Source organism: Marmota flaviventris, chromosome 9 (genome assembly GCF_047511675.1).
Source record: "Marmota flaviventris isolate mMarFla1 chromosome 9, mMarFla1.hap1, whole genome shotgun sequence".
NCBI classification, from domain to species: domain Eukaryota; kingdom Metazoa; phylum Chordata; class Mammalia; order Rodentia; family Sciuridae; genus Marmota; species Marmota flaviventris.
Genome location: NC_092506.1, coordinates 86,715,622 through 86,733,426, shown reverse-complemented (window position 1 = coordinate 86,733,426; position 17,805 = coordinate 86,715,622). Strand labels below are relative to the sequence as shown.

The 17,805-nt window shown below is 34.3% G+C and overlaps 1 protein-coding gene across 1 annotated transcript in view; it reads right to left on the bottom strand.

Moving 5' to 3' along the window:
• Cntn5 (contactin 5) overlaps positions 1-17,805 on the bottom strand; it is a 755,408-nt gene that overhangs the window by 48,892 nt on the left and 688,711 nt on the right. The window contains exons 16-17 of the mRNA XM_027930609.2: positions 13,814-13,972; positions 9,248-9,397 (exon numbers count right to left, since the gene is read on the bottom strand). Coding sequence (XP_027786410.2) covers positions 9,248-9,397; positions 13,814-13,972 — 309 coding nt within the window. The remainder of the gene's footprint in view (positions 1-9,247; positions 9,398-13,813; positions 13,973-17,805) is intronic.

Genomic DNA, 17,805 nt, shown 5'->3' with positions numbered 1-17,805 from the left:
AAAACCAAACAACAAAACAAGACAAAAACAACCCCAAGTGCATAAAATTTCTTGTATTCAAAATCAAGCTGCTAATTTCTTTTTATTTATTTATTTTTTGGTAGTGGGGATTAAACCTATGGGTGCTTGAACACTGAGTTATGAGCTACATCACCAGTCCTTTTTATTTGAGACAGAGTCTTCTAATGTTGCAGAGGCTGGCCTTGAACCTGTGATCTTCCTGCCTCAGCCTTCTGGGTCTCTGAGATTACACCACACCTGGCATACTAATTTCTTTTTAAGACAAGATAGCCCATAGTTAGTGTTAGAGTGACATAAGGAGGATGTTAGTTCCTATCTCCAATTTTAATAAACCTAAGTGATATAGCAAGAGGCATTATGGCTTACTATGTTTTAATAATATTTGTGAAAAAACACCAACTGCTCCTAAACTTAAAAAGCTTATTATTAGATATACTGGGAAGTACTACTAGAAAATATAAGGCTTTAATAACTACAACTCAGGCATTATATTTTGTTGTAAGGATCATACTGTTTGGGCAGTCTAATTCTAATTGGCTTAAATTTCCTAATTATGTGCAGATGATCAGTGAAGCCCAGGCTCATTCATTTCCTTTTCAAGTTGGTGGTATATAGTTATAATCTCTGCAGTAAATTCTATGGAGTCTACTGATTTTAATTATAGCCCTTTATTTATAAAACAGCATTACTTATGATATCAAGGAATTTGACTTAATCTTTCAGAGCCCTTCTGGTGTAATAGTCCTATAATTCTTGTTAGAAGCATAAAATTAATGCAATGAAACATCTAGTAAATGCTTTCATTGAGTACAGAGAAATACATATTTTGTTAAAACCAAATATTTTCAGTGGCATTAATGAGAACCTGATTTATATTTAAGCAGTGAGGTCATTTTTCCCTCAGCCACTGATAATGTCATGAGCATGTTAGCGTAGACAATCAAGTTTACATGCATGGTTAGCAGGTTAAGCCCTGATTCTTCTGAATTTATTTTTGGGCAGTGATCCTCCATGAATGGATAATGTAATTGATACTTTGCCCACAAGCTACAAAGGCTTAACTGTTTGAGGTCTTATCTGGCATGTTGAACTATAGACTATTGACTCTTTTCATCTTTAACTTTGAAAACATTCTTGTAAATACTCAGAATAACCAAAATGTAGTATACCACCTCAGTTTAAGCATGTCTAAATATTTTTGTAGTATACCACCTCAGTTTAAGCATGTCTAAATATTTTTGTAAGTACAACAGTTAGAACAAAGTGAGCCACACTATCAACATGACTTAATAACTAAGCAAAACAAGATGAAATCATTTACCCATCTTTTTTCCCCCACTGTGAAAAATTTCTAGTTTTCTTACTGCAAGTGTTTAAATGACTTATTACATAATAAGCTTTATCAGAGACTGTGAGAAGTGATGTGTAATTTAGGAGCTCAGTGGTTATTGACTAGTTTGGAAAGAAGGTACAGGAGAATGGAAAGACAGGAGGGAGGTTGTTGATACAGTAAAGGTGGGAGGGGAGAGGGACATTTAAACATTTTTTTCCCCTACTAGAATTTAAGTACAAGGCACATGGATATTGCTATTAGTTATCATTTAGGCTGAACTTTATAGAAAAAGTGAAATTTTTAAAGTTTCAAAAAATACCAATGGTGTTTCCTAAACAAATTCAAATCCTGCTTTTGTTCTTATGAATAGAATAGATAAGAGTGTATACAAATAGTAAAAAGGTTCTTGTGAGAGAAAGATCTGGGTGTGGTCCTAGTTGTACCACTCTCATTCCTGTCACTCATGAAGATAATTGTACCTACTTAAAACATATTTTTGTAATTATTTATCACAATACCTGGATTTTGAAAAATACTACTTATTATAATTTTCTTTCAAAATTTTAATTGGTTCTTTTTAGTTATACATGATAGTAAAGTCCATTTTGATAAAATTATACATGCGTGGAATATATCTTATTATAATCAGAGCCCCAGTCTTGTAGTGGGGACACACTGTAGTGTATTCACATATGTAACTCGGAAAGTTATATCAGATTTTTTTCCATTGTCTTTCCTATTTCTATCCTCCCTCCCTTTCCTTCATTCCCCTTTATCTATTCTATTGAACTTCTTCCCCTCCACCCCTTATTGTGGGTTAGCTTCACATATCAGGGAAAACATTTGATCTTTGGATTTTGGGGATTGGCTTATTTTACTTAACATGATACTCTTCAGATCCATCCATTTACTGGCAAATGTCATAAAGTCATTCTTCTTTTTGGCTGAATAGTATTCCATTGTGTATATACACCACAGTTTCTTTATCCATTAATTTGCTGAGGGACGTTTCAAATAGCTCCATAGCTTAACTGTTTGTGAACAGTGTAGCTACAAAACATTGATGTAGCTGCATCACTGTAGTATACTGATTTTAAATCCTCAAAAGAGAAAGTGGTGACATCCAACAGGCACTAATATTCAGCAGGAGTCTATGCATGTGTGATCTTGAAAATACAATGTCTTTCTTGGATATGTGGTTAACCCTGTTTTGATGTTACCATGAGACTTATGATTTTAGTTTTGGCACAGCTGGCTTTATGTATGTATGTATGTGGTGCTGGGGATTGAACCCAGGGCCTTGTGCATACAAGGCAAGCACTCTAACAACTGAGCTATATCCCAAGCCCCACAGCTGGTTTTAATTTGGAAATCTAAGTAAACATACCCTTCTCAATTTGTAGAAGAAATGGTTATATATTTCAGGAAATGTAGAATTTGTATGATTTTTGAACTTTGGTATAAGGAGCAATAGTCAAGAATACAGATGTAAAGCTATGGTGTTTATCTCAACTCATATTCTCTTATCTATTTGTAAGAGTTTACAAGGGAGTAAAAGCAGAGAATGAGTAATCTCCAAATGAGACTTATAGATAAATGTAGTAAAAAGAGAAGAAGGAAATGGCAAGAAGGAGGGAGGAGGTGTGGCGAGGAGATTACAATTTGGGAGGCATCAGTTTGGAAGTTAAGGTCTAGGTTAGAATCAAGCTCTACTGCTTACTTACTAGATAATCTTGTGCAAAAAAATTTAAAAAGTCTGATTCTGTTTATACCACTATAGATGATATAAACTGATTTTTAAGAGTGTTTTAGAGACTGATGTGAAAACCAAATGAGGTATTGAAGGGCAAGTACTTAGCACAGGCCTGGAAATTGATGTGCAGCACTTCAGGGACAAGAAAGATAGGAAAAGTCTAACCTGAGGGTGTCAGATTCCTTCCTGAGCTGACAGCCCTTCATTACTCTACCATCTTGCATGCTCAAGTCTTCCATAGCTTTGCCTCTCATCCTCTGTTTCTTCTTTGAGATCTTTGCAGCAAAGACTCGCCTGCCTAATAATGACCAGTTTTCCTTCTAAACGGCATTTGTGAAAATTATCATCTTAGCTTGAAAACTGTATCTGAAACTGAAGATATATTTCTTAATTGTGTTTTATTGAACAGACTTGCCTGGACCAAAGTGGTCTTATGATTTTTAAATATTGTCTGCTATATGAGCCATACTGTTATTTTCTCTTTTCCCCAATAACCAAGATTTGGTCTTAGAGGTCTGTTGCTTGCCATAATTTTTGTCTTCTTTTCATCTTACTGAGAACCATTTATACAATATAATTAAATTACTCATTGGATTGTGAAAGCCAATAATGTTCATTTAATAGTATTTGCTTTTAGATTTTCCCAATTACTTCAGCTGAATATATTGTCTATGTAACATTTTCTTAGAAACTGACCAGAAAAACAACCCTTAAAACTCCATAGCCTATGACTTTTTATGTACACAGCACTGCCTAACAACTGGTATTTTCTAGTTGGCCCCAATAAATAATTTAATCCAAGTCATATTTGCTTTGGCTTTCAAATACCCACTATATGCATCTACAAAGCCAATTTATATACTCCTAGAGAAAACTAATCTAGTCCTATCATATATTGCAATAGTATTTTTTGCATTTAAAAACTATTTTTTGTATTATAGAAGTACATGAGTATATTACAGTAATATTTTATTGTCTCCTACATAACTTCCGAACTCAAGAAAATTTTCTAAATAACTATCATGAACCAGAACTATAAAGATACATATGTGAAAACAGCAATATCTTTTTAGGAGTCACAGGACAATGAAGAACTAAAGAAATTGTAATAAGAAGTTATACAAGTCTCTTCTGAACTTGGAATGAATTACATGTAACTTCATAAGCTAAAGTGGGGCTGGCTAGAGAAGGGTGCAGACTTGCTTAGAAATAAGGTAACCCATTTTTTTGATTCTTTCCTATTATCTTTCTTTAGCTCATATAACTAGGATTATAGCTCAGGAAATGCTATTTTGGAAGAAGAGTGTCAGTTTAGAAGATGGATGTGCTGTGGCATCTCTCTCTCCAACCCCAACTGTCAATAAGGAGGTAGGGGGTGATTTTCCTACCAAGATAAATAAGGAGAGGAGCAAGACTTCAAAATAAGTAGAGTTCATATACTTACTCTATCACACTCTGCCTGGATATTGAGCTTCAGAGTTTTGTAGGATGCCCTGTCCCACTCCAGCTATCAGTACAGAAATGAAAATAGTTCTTAAAAAGATCTTATATTTCTAGGAATTGCCTTGACAGGCATGGGGGATGTGAAATAGATACTGTTGAAATGGACTATCTATGGAAAGTAGGTTCAGACAGGCTTGTTGAAGTCACACCCAGTAATACTGTATGTTAGGGAGCCATATGTCTCCAGCAAACCCAAAGCACCTCAAAAGAGAAGGCAGAGGACAAATTCCATCACGTGGACTTTCAATACCCAAGGAGAAGCACATCATACACATTGCACCACCTAAGTAGATGTTTACCCCTTTCTTGTTTTCTTTTTCGTTTCTTCCCATTTTTTAAAAAAATTTAACTTTGCAATAGGAACTAGTCTATTTAGCACATCAGTACATAAGTGTAATATAGTGCATAAAAATTAAGACAAAGGAAGATTTTTATCTGATTTTCCATCTGATACATTTAAATGTAGAAAATTATTTTTCCTTGTGTGGCCAGAAAACTGTCAAAAGAGAATGGTTGATGGAATTCAGTGTACTAAGCAACTGGGGAGCTATTTGTGGAAAAACAACATACATGGTCTTTCATTTGATGCTTCTTTCTCTCTGCTCTTTTTTGCCTTGTCTATACTACAAAAACCAAAGGAAATTATTTGAGATAACGTAGGACTCAGTACTAGCTAATTAAGAAGAAGGCAAAAGCACCATACGAAGGCCAGACATGGGTTTGGGAGGGAGATGTAGAAGATACCTGAAAAGGGGCCCTCAATATGAATAAAAGCAACTTCTGAATTATTACTATTGTGTAAATTTCCATTTTATAAAATAACAAATCATTTAAATTAATGATGATGGTGATAGTGCTTATACATATTGTCTTTTTTATTTTATTGGTTCTTTTTAGTTATATATGACAATAGAATGGACTTTGATATAATTATACAAGCATGAGGTATATTTTATTCTTATTAGGAACACAATACCTATCCTTCCCCTTTCTTTTCCCCACCCCCGCTTCCATCTATTGATCTTTCTTCCATTTACCCATAGTTATTTTGTTTGTTAAAATTTCTTGATGTATATGATGGTGAGATTCACTGTGGTGTATTCATATATGTACATAGACAACTTATGTCAGATTCACATTATCCAGTGGGATAAGTTGTAATATTTTCCCCATTTCTCTATAAATGTGTACTAATGTAAAAATCAAAGCCTTAAACAAACTTGCTTATGTACACAATGCTGGAAAATGGAACAATAAAACATTAATTCAGATGTAAACTCAAATAATTACAGATAAAGCTTCCTTTAAAATATGTTTATATTATACACACATATATTTATATATATTTTTATATAGAAAAATTTTCAATTTTTAATTTATATATACTTATTTATATATAAATTCAAGTTTGAAATAACAATAGATATTGGGATTTATGTCAAGAGTTTTGGATTAACAGATATTACACAATAAAGAATACAATGCTTTTCTAAATGACAAGTTACATAGTTAACTCTTTATTCATATTTCAAGTGTTACAAATGTGTAACTTATAGAATATTGACATTCAGGGAAAGAACTGTTGTTCCTGTATTCATTGTATGTTTTTCCATTTTTATCATAGTGCACTTTTCAAATTCATTTCTTAAAATGTGACATAATCCTTTTAAGTAACCAAGGATTTATATTGTCTCATAATTTATATGTTGTTTTGAAAATAGTAACATATTTTATAAATTAATAAGCACAGGGATATTTATCTGTCTCTAATTAAAGCATGTAAGAAAGTTTCACTATAAATGTGTACTAATGTAAAAGTACATATTTATATTACTGTTTTGATATTGCTAAGAAGTTGAGTTGAATCAAGTTACTTGTATTGACTACAAAAAGTGCTTTGATGACTACAAAATTCAAAATATACCCTAGAGGAGAATTGCAAAGAAATGTATTTATTATTCATTTGTTACTTTTTGGTGTCGGAAAGGAGCAATTCTAAGGTTGAAATGCTTTGCTAAATCTGCTTTGGAATTTAGAATTTTCTAATAAGAGAATTTTAAAGAGGCATAAAATTTTCAAGTGAACATCCTAATGTGAGACCTTTCCCCTCCAAAGCAGCTCTGTCAATTTTCAAAGTTTAGTTGGTCCATTAGAAAAGACTCATCTTTTAAAATACAGGATATGCACTTAATAGAGGCAGAGTGCATCACTTGAGAGCTGTCTCAGGATATTGGTGTCCCTTTTAATCTGTGCTGCCTGACAAAACAGGCACAAAATTCAACACTTGGTTCAACACCATTAGTAGCTCGAGTTGTAGGTAGTATCTAAGCAAAAGAAGCACAAAGTGGGCAGCGCAAGCCTTCAACTCACTTTCAGAGAAGAGTACTTCATGCATTTTTCATACTATTTCTCTTCCATAAGATTTTAATGGACTCAAGTATGTCATGTATATAGAACTCATGATAAAATGGAGATACAGGCAATACATGATTGAGGAAGCTGCAGAAACAGATGAAGTCTTTCAAATGCATCTTCTGAACATAATTTAGTTTAAAATGTAAAAGTGTTTTTGCTAAAAAGCTTTTTAATAGCACAAGGAAATTTATACTATAAAAAGTTTGAAAGGATTATTCATCCCAAACGAATTATTTACGTTTGAAACGAATATTTATAGAGAGCCTCTGAATTAGGCAGCAATCTTTGTCTTTGTTTAAACACAATTAACAATATGCAAAGTAAGGCAGTGATTTTTAGAAATTATGTGAGCATAAGTATTACTATTGGCAGTCATTTCCATATCTGAACAGTGAGTACATAAAATGAGGAATGACTAACCTGTTATGCTCTTAATTAATGAACACCTGTACACAATGAAAGCATGGCTGATTTTATGGATGCATGAAAATCCAACCAGCCAATTAATGTTCAATTTAAAATTCACACTATTGAAAAGTAGCAGAAAAAACAACTTGTGAGAGGCAAATCATAAAATCAGAGAAGTTGGATTTTTCTTTGCATGAATATTTTCCAGCATATGTAACATATTTTTTCCCTTGGGTGCTTAACTTTTATGTGGAAAAAAATCTGAAAATATTTTGTACAGTTATTTGTATTTAATGAAATAACTTGATCATTTGGAATTCTTTCCTCTCATTTTTAAAGGGACAGACATGATATGCTTAATTGTTGTGATAGTTTATTTTGCTGATAATTATTTTGTTTAATTTGTTAGAAGTCGAATCATATTTTGGTCCAAATCTATAATATAGTAAAAAATGGATATAATTAATCCTGTCTTCTATGTACATATGCCTCTGACCTAGATAATGATATGGATAAGGCTGCCGAAAGGAAAGAGAAAGAATGTTCCCTTTTAAAATAAGACATGTTGAGTACAAGTTCCAGATACTGTTTTATATTCCAAAGGATAGTGAAGACGTGACAAAAATCTTCATTTTAATGAACTTTCTCTGAGTTTTACATATTATCATTAAATATGTATAAAAACATTAGTTTTTTTCCTTCCTGGATCTAATACCTACTTTGCCACCTGCCCCATTTATGTTTTTATATTACTCTCATCAAAGTATTGACTCATGTGTCTCCTTGTGTTCTGTTAGGTGCTGTCTATTAGGTACTGTGTTAATATACAATTAAATGCAATTTATTTATGTATTTTAATTGTGTATATATGGATACAAATGGTACCCATTTGATACACACAACATGTAATGATCAATTCAGGATAATTAGCATTCAGTGCTCCTAAACATTTATCATTCCTTTGTGTTACAAACCTCTGAACGCCTCTTTTCTTCTTTATAAAATTAATATAGAATTTTATAGGGTTATAAAATTTATGTCTCAATAGACTTTGTCCAAAGTAATAAAATCTACTAAAAATTCTTTGTATGGAAATTTCACAGATACACTGATTAATCCATACAATTAATTAATTAATAATCTTAGTAAATTTTTTTAGTTCCTTGTATATCTACTCTTTCCATGTGATGAGAAAGATAGCTTAATTTACTTTTTGAGTAAAGCTGTTAATTCCTCTTATCTACATTAAAAAAAAACATTTTTATCAGAGATACTTATTCTAAAAGGCCAGAAAAATGCTTTGTTTTCTAAGTCAGAATGCAGATGTGTGTTTATTATATACATAGACTTCAAGTAAGCAATAGGTCAAGGAAGGACTGTGTTTGTATTTGCAAGGTATAATTTATACAGGTTAGGTGGTGAAGGTCAGCATAAAGGAGTTATAAGGAAGTAGGTTATAATTAAAGGAGGATGTTGTCACTGGAGAAAAAGAAGAAAAATCCATTCTGGATTTTGTGGATGTATAGTGTATAAGTATACAATTAGAATTAGAAACTAATTGCTTTGACTTCATACTAACTTGAAGATGCTGTGAAGGTTGGTAGAAAATTGCAGCATCCACGTGCCTGTATTTGTGGTCACAAGGAAAAAAAAAGTTTTGAAAACAAGTAAAGTGAAAGCATTATTTTAAAGGAAATGATTTTATGATATCTAGGGTAAATGCATCAGGACAAATTATATTAAGGCAAGCAATAAAGCAATCATGCTTAATTCAGCTTGCTTTCAAAGTAAATTCCAACTCTTTAAATTCTTACCTGCCTCATTTGTGCGGATCATCCGAGATGGGGTGCTTGGATCTCCAGTCCCAATTGGATTGGTGGCTACTACACGAAACTCATATTCCACCCAGGGGTTTAAGTCCACTGCCATGGCTGACTCCATATCTCCTGTTATGATTTCTGGGACTATAGAGAGGAATGATATTTTATGTCATTAGGAGGACTATAAAAATACTATAAATGGCATTCAAAGATATCACTATTACTGACATAATCAACAGGCAGATTCATACCTCCTCACAACACATGCTCATGGCACCACCTCCAGTGTCAGTAGTAAAATGAAAATCAATTTTCAGGAAATAAGTGCTTGCAAGTGTCAAAGTTTACTGGGGTTTATTAAAATTCTTTACTTATGTTTGGTCATTATATAACTTGCTGTTATCTACACTAAAAATCATTTCACCAACTTTTAACTCCAGATAAGAGGCCAAGTCATAAAAAAATCTAAGCAAAGAGTTTTTCTTCAATTTCTATGAAATTTCTTGAGCAGTTTGCCTGTCCTGGTCTGACAAACATATTTTGCTACTTGGTAGTTAAATAGCAAATTAAGAATATCTCTCTCTAATTTAAAAACTTGTTGGGATATAAGTGGATATTCTCTCTTCTTCTCATAGTGACTACATTTTTCATATTTTGTACTACATTTGTATTTTTATCAAAAGGTAAAATTGTCAATACAATTACCATGTAGCAAAATACTTTTTATATAGCATATATGCACTATTCAGAACTGCTTTTATTGCTCATCTCTGCTCTTTAGGAAATATTGTTAGAACTTATTATGTGAAAAAAAAAAGGGAGATTCTCCATATTCTTATGTGTAAAGATCTTGAGAGTTGATATCATTCCTTGATTTCTATGTGATGGGGACAGGGACAAATGGGAGTGGAGTAAGGCTGTTGATTTGATGATAGTTCAGTTTTACTATGGCAAAGTAGGATTCATTCATTTTGAATTTTGCATGAAAGTCTCTTCTGAAATGTACAGAAAGTTACCAAGTTAGCAGCTCCATGGAAGGGTGAGTGAACAGAGCACAGGCTGTATGGCCTGCCTGATAAATCTCACAGAACTGCGGGGCTGATTGTTGTAAGTGGTGACATGAAGAGGTGGGGGAAAAGCTTCTCCTCTTATTGCACTGGACACTGAGCACTGTTCTTGGAGCACAAAGATCTGAGATATAGGAGAAAGGCCACCAATCCATATATTGGGGAAATACTGAGCTACCCTTGCCACACACCAAGGTAGGAACAAGATTCCCAGACACCCTCTCTGGCTCCCTTCTACACTGTATCACCAACACTTGTCTTGGGTCCACCAGGATTTACCTTGCTGCTTCATTTCATTTTGCTATGGTAGGCAATTTCAGACATCTGCACCCCTCCACCTTGTTACTTTTATTCTTATCTCCATAGAATTTAGCACACTTGCTTTTCTACCCAGCTTGTGTTCCTCCTTAATTCCTGAAGCTCTTCCACTGTGATCTTTGGAATTCATGATCTGTCAGCAGCAAAATCCCTTCTACACTTAAAGTCCTCCTTAAAGAACTTAAAGTTCTTCCAATTTCTTACTCTAATAGGAATTGAGGACATTTTGCCCTTCTCAAGGGCTGATTCTCTTAAGATATTGCATAGAAGAATAAACAGCCTCCAAATGCAGATAATGTATGCTTTCTATAAGCAAACAAATATGCAGGTATTTTTTTCCTACAGGAAAAGAAAACAAAACAAAACAAACAAACAAACAAAAAACTCCCAAGGCTCTTATCACCTTTTCTCTCCTTCTAGTCTTCACTTAGTTTTTCTATTTCTTTTAGAGCAAAAATGTCTTGTTCTGCCTGTGGATTTTTTTCTTTCCATTCTTTCTTGAACCCCCTCCAATCATGCTCTTACTTCCAGCTTTCCACCTTATCTTCTGTCTAGCTTACCAATGGTCTCTGTTATTGAAACTTTAAGGTCAGGTCTCAGTTCCTTATCTTCCTGGGATGCTAGCATCACTCTTCCCCATTTTCTTATTACCTGGTGATCTTATCCAGTCTCATAATTTTAAACACCCTCTCTATGCTGATGACTCCAATATTTTCAGCCATGAATCTCTTGGCTAGACTCCAGACTCATGTTCAATGGCCTATTAGACAATTACACTTGAATAATGTTTTGAAGGACTCATATTAAGGGAATGACAGTTTCTTTCTTACAGATGTAGCCAAAATCTTAGAGCCATTCTGAACACTTTTATTTCTTCCTGTCTGACTCCAATCCCTAAGTAAATTATGGTGTTTATGACCTCAAAATATGTTTATTTCTTCACTTCCCTTTGTAGTAAAACCTAACAATTTTCTGTAATAACTTCTCTCCCATTTTCTCTTGAATTATTCTTATCAGATATTATTGCCTACCATGGCACTAAAACTGATATTATCAAGGGTCGCCAATGGTCTTCATATAACTAAAACCAGTGGTCAATTCCAGTACTCATTTGACATGTCAGCCACATTTGAAATATTTACTCTCTTCTGTGATAGTCTCATTTTTTTTTCCTTCCAACAAATCACATTATTTTGATTTTATTTTCTCCCAATGATTACTTCCTGTCTGTATCCTTTGGCTGATTACCCTTCTCAACAACTTTTTACTATTGGATTATTCCAGGACTGGATTTTCATACTCATTTCTTTAGTTTATATTTATTTTCTTTGAGTTGACATGCAACCTTATGGCTTTAAATACAATTTATGTGACAATTTTACAATTTATAACTTTATCCTAAACCTCAAACTTGAGACTCCAAATGTTTCAAATGACTAATTTTATGACTTGTCCTTTGTCACTCTGAAGCAATACCATCTCTCAACAATGATAGCTTCCTAACCAGTGTAGTGCCCCCTCTCCTCACCTGTTTCATAATCTATTTCCAACATAGTTGGAATGAATGTATTAAAAGATAATACAGGGAATATCAGTTCTCCAGTATTTCTCCATTCTTTCAGGATGTGGGACTGCCAACATCTCTCCAAACTCATCTTCTACCATTTTTCCAAATCTCATTCTGCACCTGCCTCATTAGTCTTCTGATACTTTCACATTGGTTTGTCCTTCTACATGGGCTGCTTTCCCCTTTGGTATTGGCATAGCTAAATCCTCATCTCTTTTAAAAGTTCACTCAAATGTACCAACTCCATGAGGCATATGCTGGCCACTCTATTTCAAATTATAACCTCCTGTTGTGAACTGAATTGTGTCCTTCTAAAATTCATATGTTGAATCCTTAACCTCCAGGGTTGCTTTATTTGAAAATGGGGTCTCTAAGGAATAAAGTTTTAAGTAATCACAAAAGGATGTTCTCTTCTTAGTATGCTTATAAAAAGAGACACCAGAGCATTTGCATGTGAGAGCCTTCATCAGGAACCAAGTCAGCCAGAAAATTGACCTTGCAATTCCAACTTCCAAAACTGTGAGAAAATACATTTCAGTTCAACATACTCAGTGTATGGGTTGCTATGGATGCCCACACCAACTAATATACTGCTTTACCAGTGTACTTCTACCATACCATATCAACACAATTTATTTTTTTCCCACAGCACACATCAAATTCTGACATACTCTGCAATTTATATGCTTATTTTGTTTTCTGTTAATTATTTATCCTCATGATGACAGTGCAATTTTTACAAAGGCAGAGATGTTGTTGTTGTTAGTGTTCATCAATGTATCCTAAATACCTAAAACAGTGATTTTAAAGTTCATTTCATTTTATGGTCTTACATACTTTTCAAATACCATGTTAAAAGCATATCTTACTGTCAGGAGGTGAGTTTGGGGTTACACGTCCTTGCTGGACAGTGCATTGAAGAAATAGGGGGAATTTAGTTTTAAAATATAAAAAGATGAAAATAATTTTTGGAATAATACAACTATAATGGAAACATCTTAAAAGTGGTCATTAAAATACTATAATGTTTTAAATAATACAATTTATGTTAGATTTTTTTTATAAATAGATATGTGACTATAAAGGCATTGCACAAGGAATGGGGACAATGGAACACTCCTATATCTTAATTTTCCCGTGGCTTCTTGAATCTGTAAAATAAAATTACAAAGAATTTCACAGAACTACGCACCAAGAAAAATTGCATTATCAGACTGGGTGAAATCCAAATAAGGCCTGAAGCTCGACGGAGAGAATTGTCCCAATGTCACTTTCCTGATTTGATAACTGTATTGTGGCTGTGTAAGATTTTATTATTGGGGGAAGGTGGGGAGTGGGTCCGAAGAATCTCTGTATTATTTTTACAACTTTTATGTAAGTCCAAAATGATTTCAACAAACAAACACGATGTGCTCCCTGTTTGGAAACTAAGAGGAAAGAAAGGTAGCTTGCTTTTTTCAGTTCATAAAAAGAAGCAAACGGTGGTCAATAGTGTAATAAATAATAAAAAGATTTCAGAACCTAGAAAAGATCCTAGTGAGATTGTAAACAGATATCAATCATGAGATAGGAAGCTCTGGTTGTGTCTGATTTTGCTTTGGGACTCACCTGTTTTTACAGTTTGCCAGCCCAAGGAGAAGGGGCTGCGAGCCTGCAGGTTATAGGAGGAGATTGGGCTGTGGTTGTCAGCTGCTGGACTCCAGGAGAGTGTGGCTGTGCTGTCGGTGATTTCCTCCACAATTACTATTCCAGGTGGACCTGGGGGACCTGAAGGCAAAAGGCAAAGGGCAAAGCTAAGTACAGCTCATTATGAGGAGCCAGAAGAAATTGTATTGCCAGTGTGGATCTCATCAAACTACATAATCATCTTAATGAAATATGTATTTAGTAATGAAAATTGACAGGAAAAAATTATGGGATGCAAGTTGGTTTCTAGGATTTCTGCAGGGAATTTAATTATAGATTGGATATTTTTCTGATGTTTTGTGCCTGGAGGCAACTACCAATTAGCATTATGTTTTATAGGAAAAGAAAAAATAATAACTAGAAGCAGATACAGGGTATAAACATCAATATCAACTATAGTTGTTGAAATCTATCACAGCTTACAGAGGTTGCAACAGAGGTTGCAACAGAGTGATAGTCAATGCTTCCAGAAACGAAAGCAATCCCATTTTCATGTTGAATAAACCTACAGTATATAAAATTGTGATGTGTTCTGTTAAGTATCTTAGACTGTAACAAAAGACAATGAAGGGTTCTGAAGAAATGATAGTATTGATAAGGTAAGGACATATACCAGAAGTGAGACATGTGTAGAGTTGATGAAAATTTCAAGACTGAAATTAGGTTCTTTTTATTTATCTTTGTGTAAGGCAGTGTAGGTAGTGAATCAGAGGAGGTTAATTCTTTTTTGATCTTGAAAGAATTGCATAGCGTAGTGATGACTAATCTTTGTGAACATGAACTTCATCTTTAAAAAGAAACCATGATCTGATTTGAGGAGAAATGTACCATTGTATTATTGACTATAAAATAGTGATTTTAATAGCATTTAAAAATGCACAGCTATTTATACTGTGATAACTAAAAGCAATGTCAGTTATCTCATTGACATTTTTTTCTGTTTTTTAATGTAGACAATTCAAGTTGCAAGAATGCTTTTATTTTCAATGAAAAAAATTCTACCTTTAAGTGCTTTATTGTTGTTATTTTCTGAACTTGCTACACATGTAGCAAGTTGCTGTCTGGATTTGGTGATTGGGATGACTGAGAGGTAAGGACTTTACTAGACTGCAAGGAGCTAAGAAATGATTTGGTGCTGAAAAGAATGAGCAGTTAGTGAAGACCTCTGAGACTGTCAACAAGAAAGAAACAACGAGATGGAGAAAGAGTTTAAAAGCCTCATTGGGGCAAATGATGTTTTCAGGATATGAAGGATGAGCATTTTTACCCAGGCTGAGAAGAACCAGCAGCATATGGTAGAGACTAAAGATTTGATAGATATGGACTATTCATCAGAAGGGTGACAGAAAGTTGGGATTGTGGACAGAGTAGTACAGGATAAACTTGAGAGGGAGTAGCAGTTTTTCCTCCAAGAGAGAAGATGGAAGCAACAGGGAAGCCATTTAACACAGAAAGTCTTTGAGATTGCAAAATTAAAAAGGCTCATTTTGGAAGTCACTCGTTTTTTTTTTCTTTTTTTTTTTTCACTAAAGTAGAAAACAAGACTGTCAAGCTGGGGCTGTAGCTCAGTGGTGAAGCACTTTCCTAGCACTTGTGAGGCCCTGGGTTTAATCCTCAGCACCACATAAAAAATAAATAAATAGAATAAAGGTATGTGGGAAAAAACCTTTTTTTTTTTTTTTTTAAAGACTATCTCCAAAAGTGAAAGTGATGGGATGAATATGAGGTGACCCTGGAGAATAACAGGGAAGGGTTGGGATAGGGATATAGTAAAAATGGAAATGTGCAAAGAAGAGGCTATAAAATGATTTTGGAATAGTACTGGAGTTCAAGTTTGCTTGGAGTATATCATTTTGAAGGGAACTGAGGAACTTGGCAAGGTCTGGAATGCTAGGACCAGGAAAACAAGAGAAGTTAAGGTTTAAGAGTTTGGCAGAGTTAGTCTTTATCATCAAAGATACTAAAGACATGGGTGACTGTGGATTCAAGGTAGAGTTAGGGGGTAAGGTGAGGCCAGAAAGTGCTGACAGACAAATAAAAAGGAGTCAGGAGATGGGATTATTATTGTAGGAAATGTAAGAGTAGGATCATGTTTATGAAGGGAGATTGGCAGAATTTGTTACTATTTCTTGAGAGGTAAAATAGTTTCGAGTGACGATTTGGTTTGCAGGAGAGAAGTGAAGAAAATAACTATTAGGTTGACAAGTTCTAGGGATGTAAAAGTTTGTCTAATGTGTCAGCAGTATCAGTCTTGAAGCCACTAAAATAGTGGTTATACATATGGTGAGAAAAATAAATGTGATGTAGTTGCTAAAGTTGTTAGACTGTGGTGACAGGAATAAGGAGAACATCTGTAATAACAATATCATGAGAAGAATATTAGTTATAATAATAATACTAATAGCTGTCATACTCTCCTGTACTATATTAAGGAGCTGTACTAAATGTTTTCCAAACATTAACGTATTCCTAGAGTGGATAATGAACTTTGAAATTATTTAATAAATAATAAATTTTTTAGTCAATATCTTTACTGTATGTTAGGTTTGTTCTAGGCACTAGAAATTGGAGTCCATTCTAATGAACTGTTGGTGAATGGCATAACAGATTTGAATGCAGATCTGATTGTAAAATCTGATTTTTAGAAAGAAGAAAGGGGTAATATTTCATTGTGTATATATGCCACATTTTTTTTATCCATTCATCTATTGAAGGGCATCTAGGTTGGTTCCATAGTTTAGCTATCATGAATTGTGCTGCTAAAAACATTGATGAGGCTGTGTCCCTGGAGTATGCTGTTTTTAAGTCCTTTGTGTATAGACTGACTAGAGGGATAGCTGGGTCCAATGGTGTTTCCATTCCCAATTTTCCAAGACCATACTGCTTTCCATATTTGCTGCACCAATTTGCAGTCCCATCAGCAGTGTATGAGTGTACCTTTTCCCCCCATATCCTTGCCAACACTTATTGTTTGTATTCATAATAGTTGCCATTCTTACTGGAGTGAGATGAAATCTTAGAGTAGTTTTGATTTGCATTTCTTTAATTTCTATGGCATTTGCAGATAAATGGATGGAGTTAGAGAAGCTAATGGTAAGTGAAGTTAGCCAATCCCCCCAAACAAATGCTGAATGTTTTCTCTGATATAAGGAGGCTGATTCATAGTTGGGTAGGGAGAGAGGGAGCATGGGAGGAATAGACAAACTCTAGATAGGGCAGAGGAGTGGGAAGGAAAGGGAGGAGGTATGGGGTTACAAATCGTGATGGACATTATTATCCAAAGTACATGTAAAAAGACATGAATTGCTGTGAATATACTTTGTATACATCTAGAGATATGAAAAATTGTGCTCAATAGGTGTAATAAGAATTATAATGCATTCTGCTGTCATATATAAATAAAAAATGAATAAAATAAAGAAGAAAGAGATAAGAGACCCTATCTCCTTTTATTAGTAATCTAGGAAGCAGTTTCCACTGAAAGAAGGAAGGAAAGAAAGAAAGTGTGTCATAAAGGCACACTTAAATTATGTAGCAGACAGAGATGCCATTTGAAGAATAGATTAAAGACTTTGTGGTAGCCTGTGCCCAAGAGGATTACCCGCTTCCTTTCCTCCCTTTAGGTGTAACTCATTTCCATTTGACAAGTGGAGCCTCCTCTTTGACCCACCTTGAATCTGGGCTGTCCTGTATGGATCCAATAGATAATGGTAGATGTGACATTGTGTGACTTCTGATGTAAGGTCATAGGAAGCTTTGCCTTCACACAGGTCTCCTGGAAGGCATGTTGTGGGAAACAAGTGAAAGTTTGGGACTCCCATTCTCTAAGGAAGTCCAAGTTAGCCATGTGGAGGAGCCTATGAAGAGGAAGGTACACCCAGCTTGCCTCCAGCTATTCTAGGCATCCCAGCCCA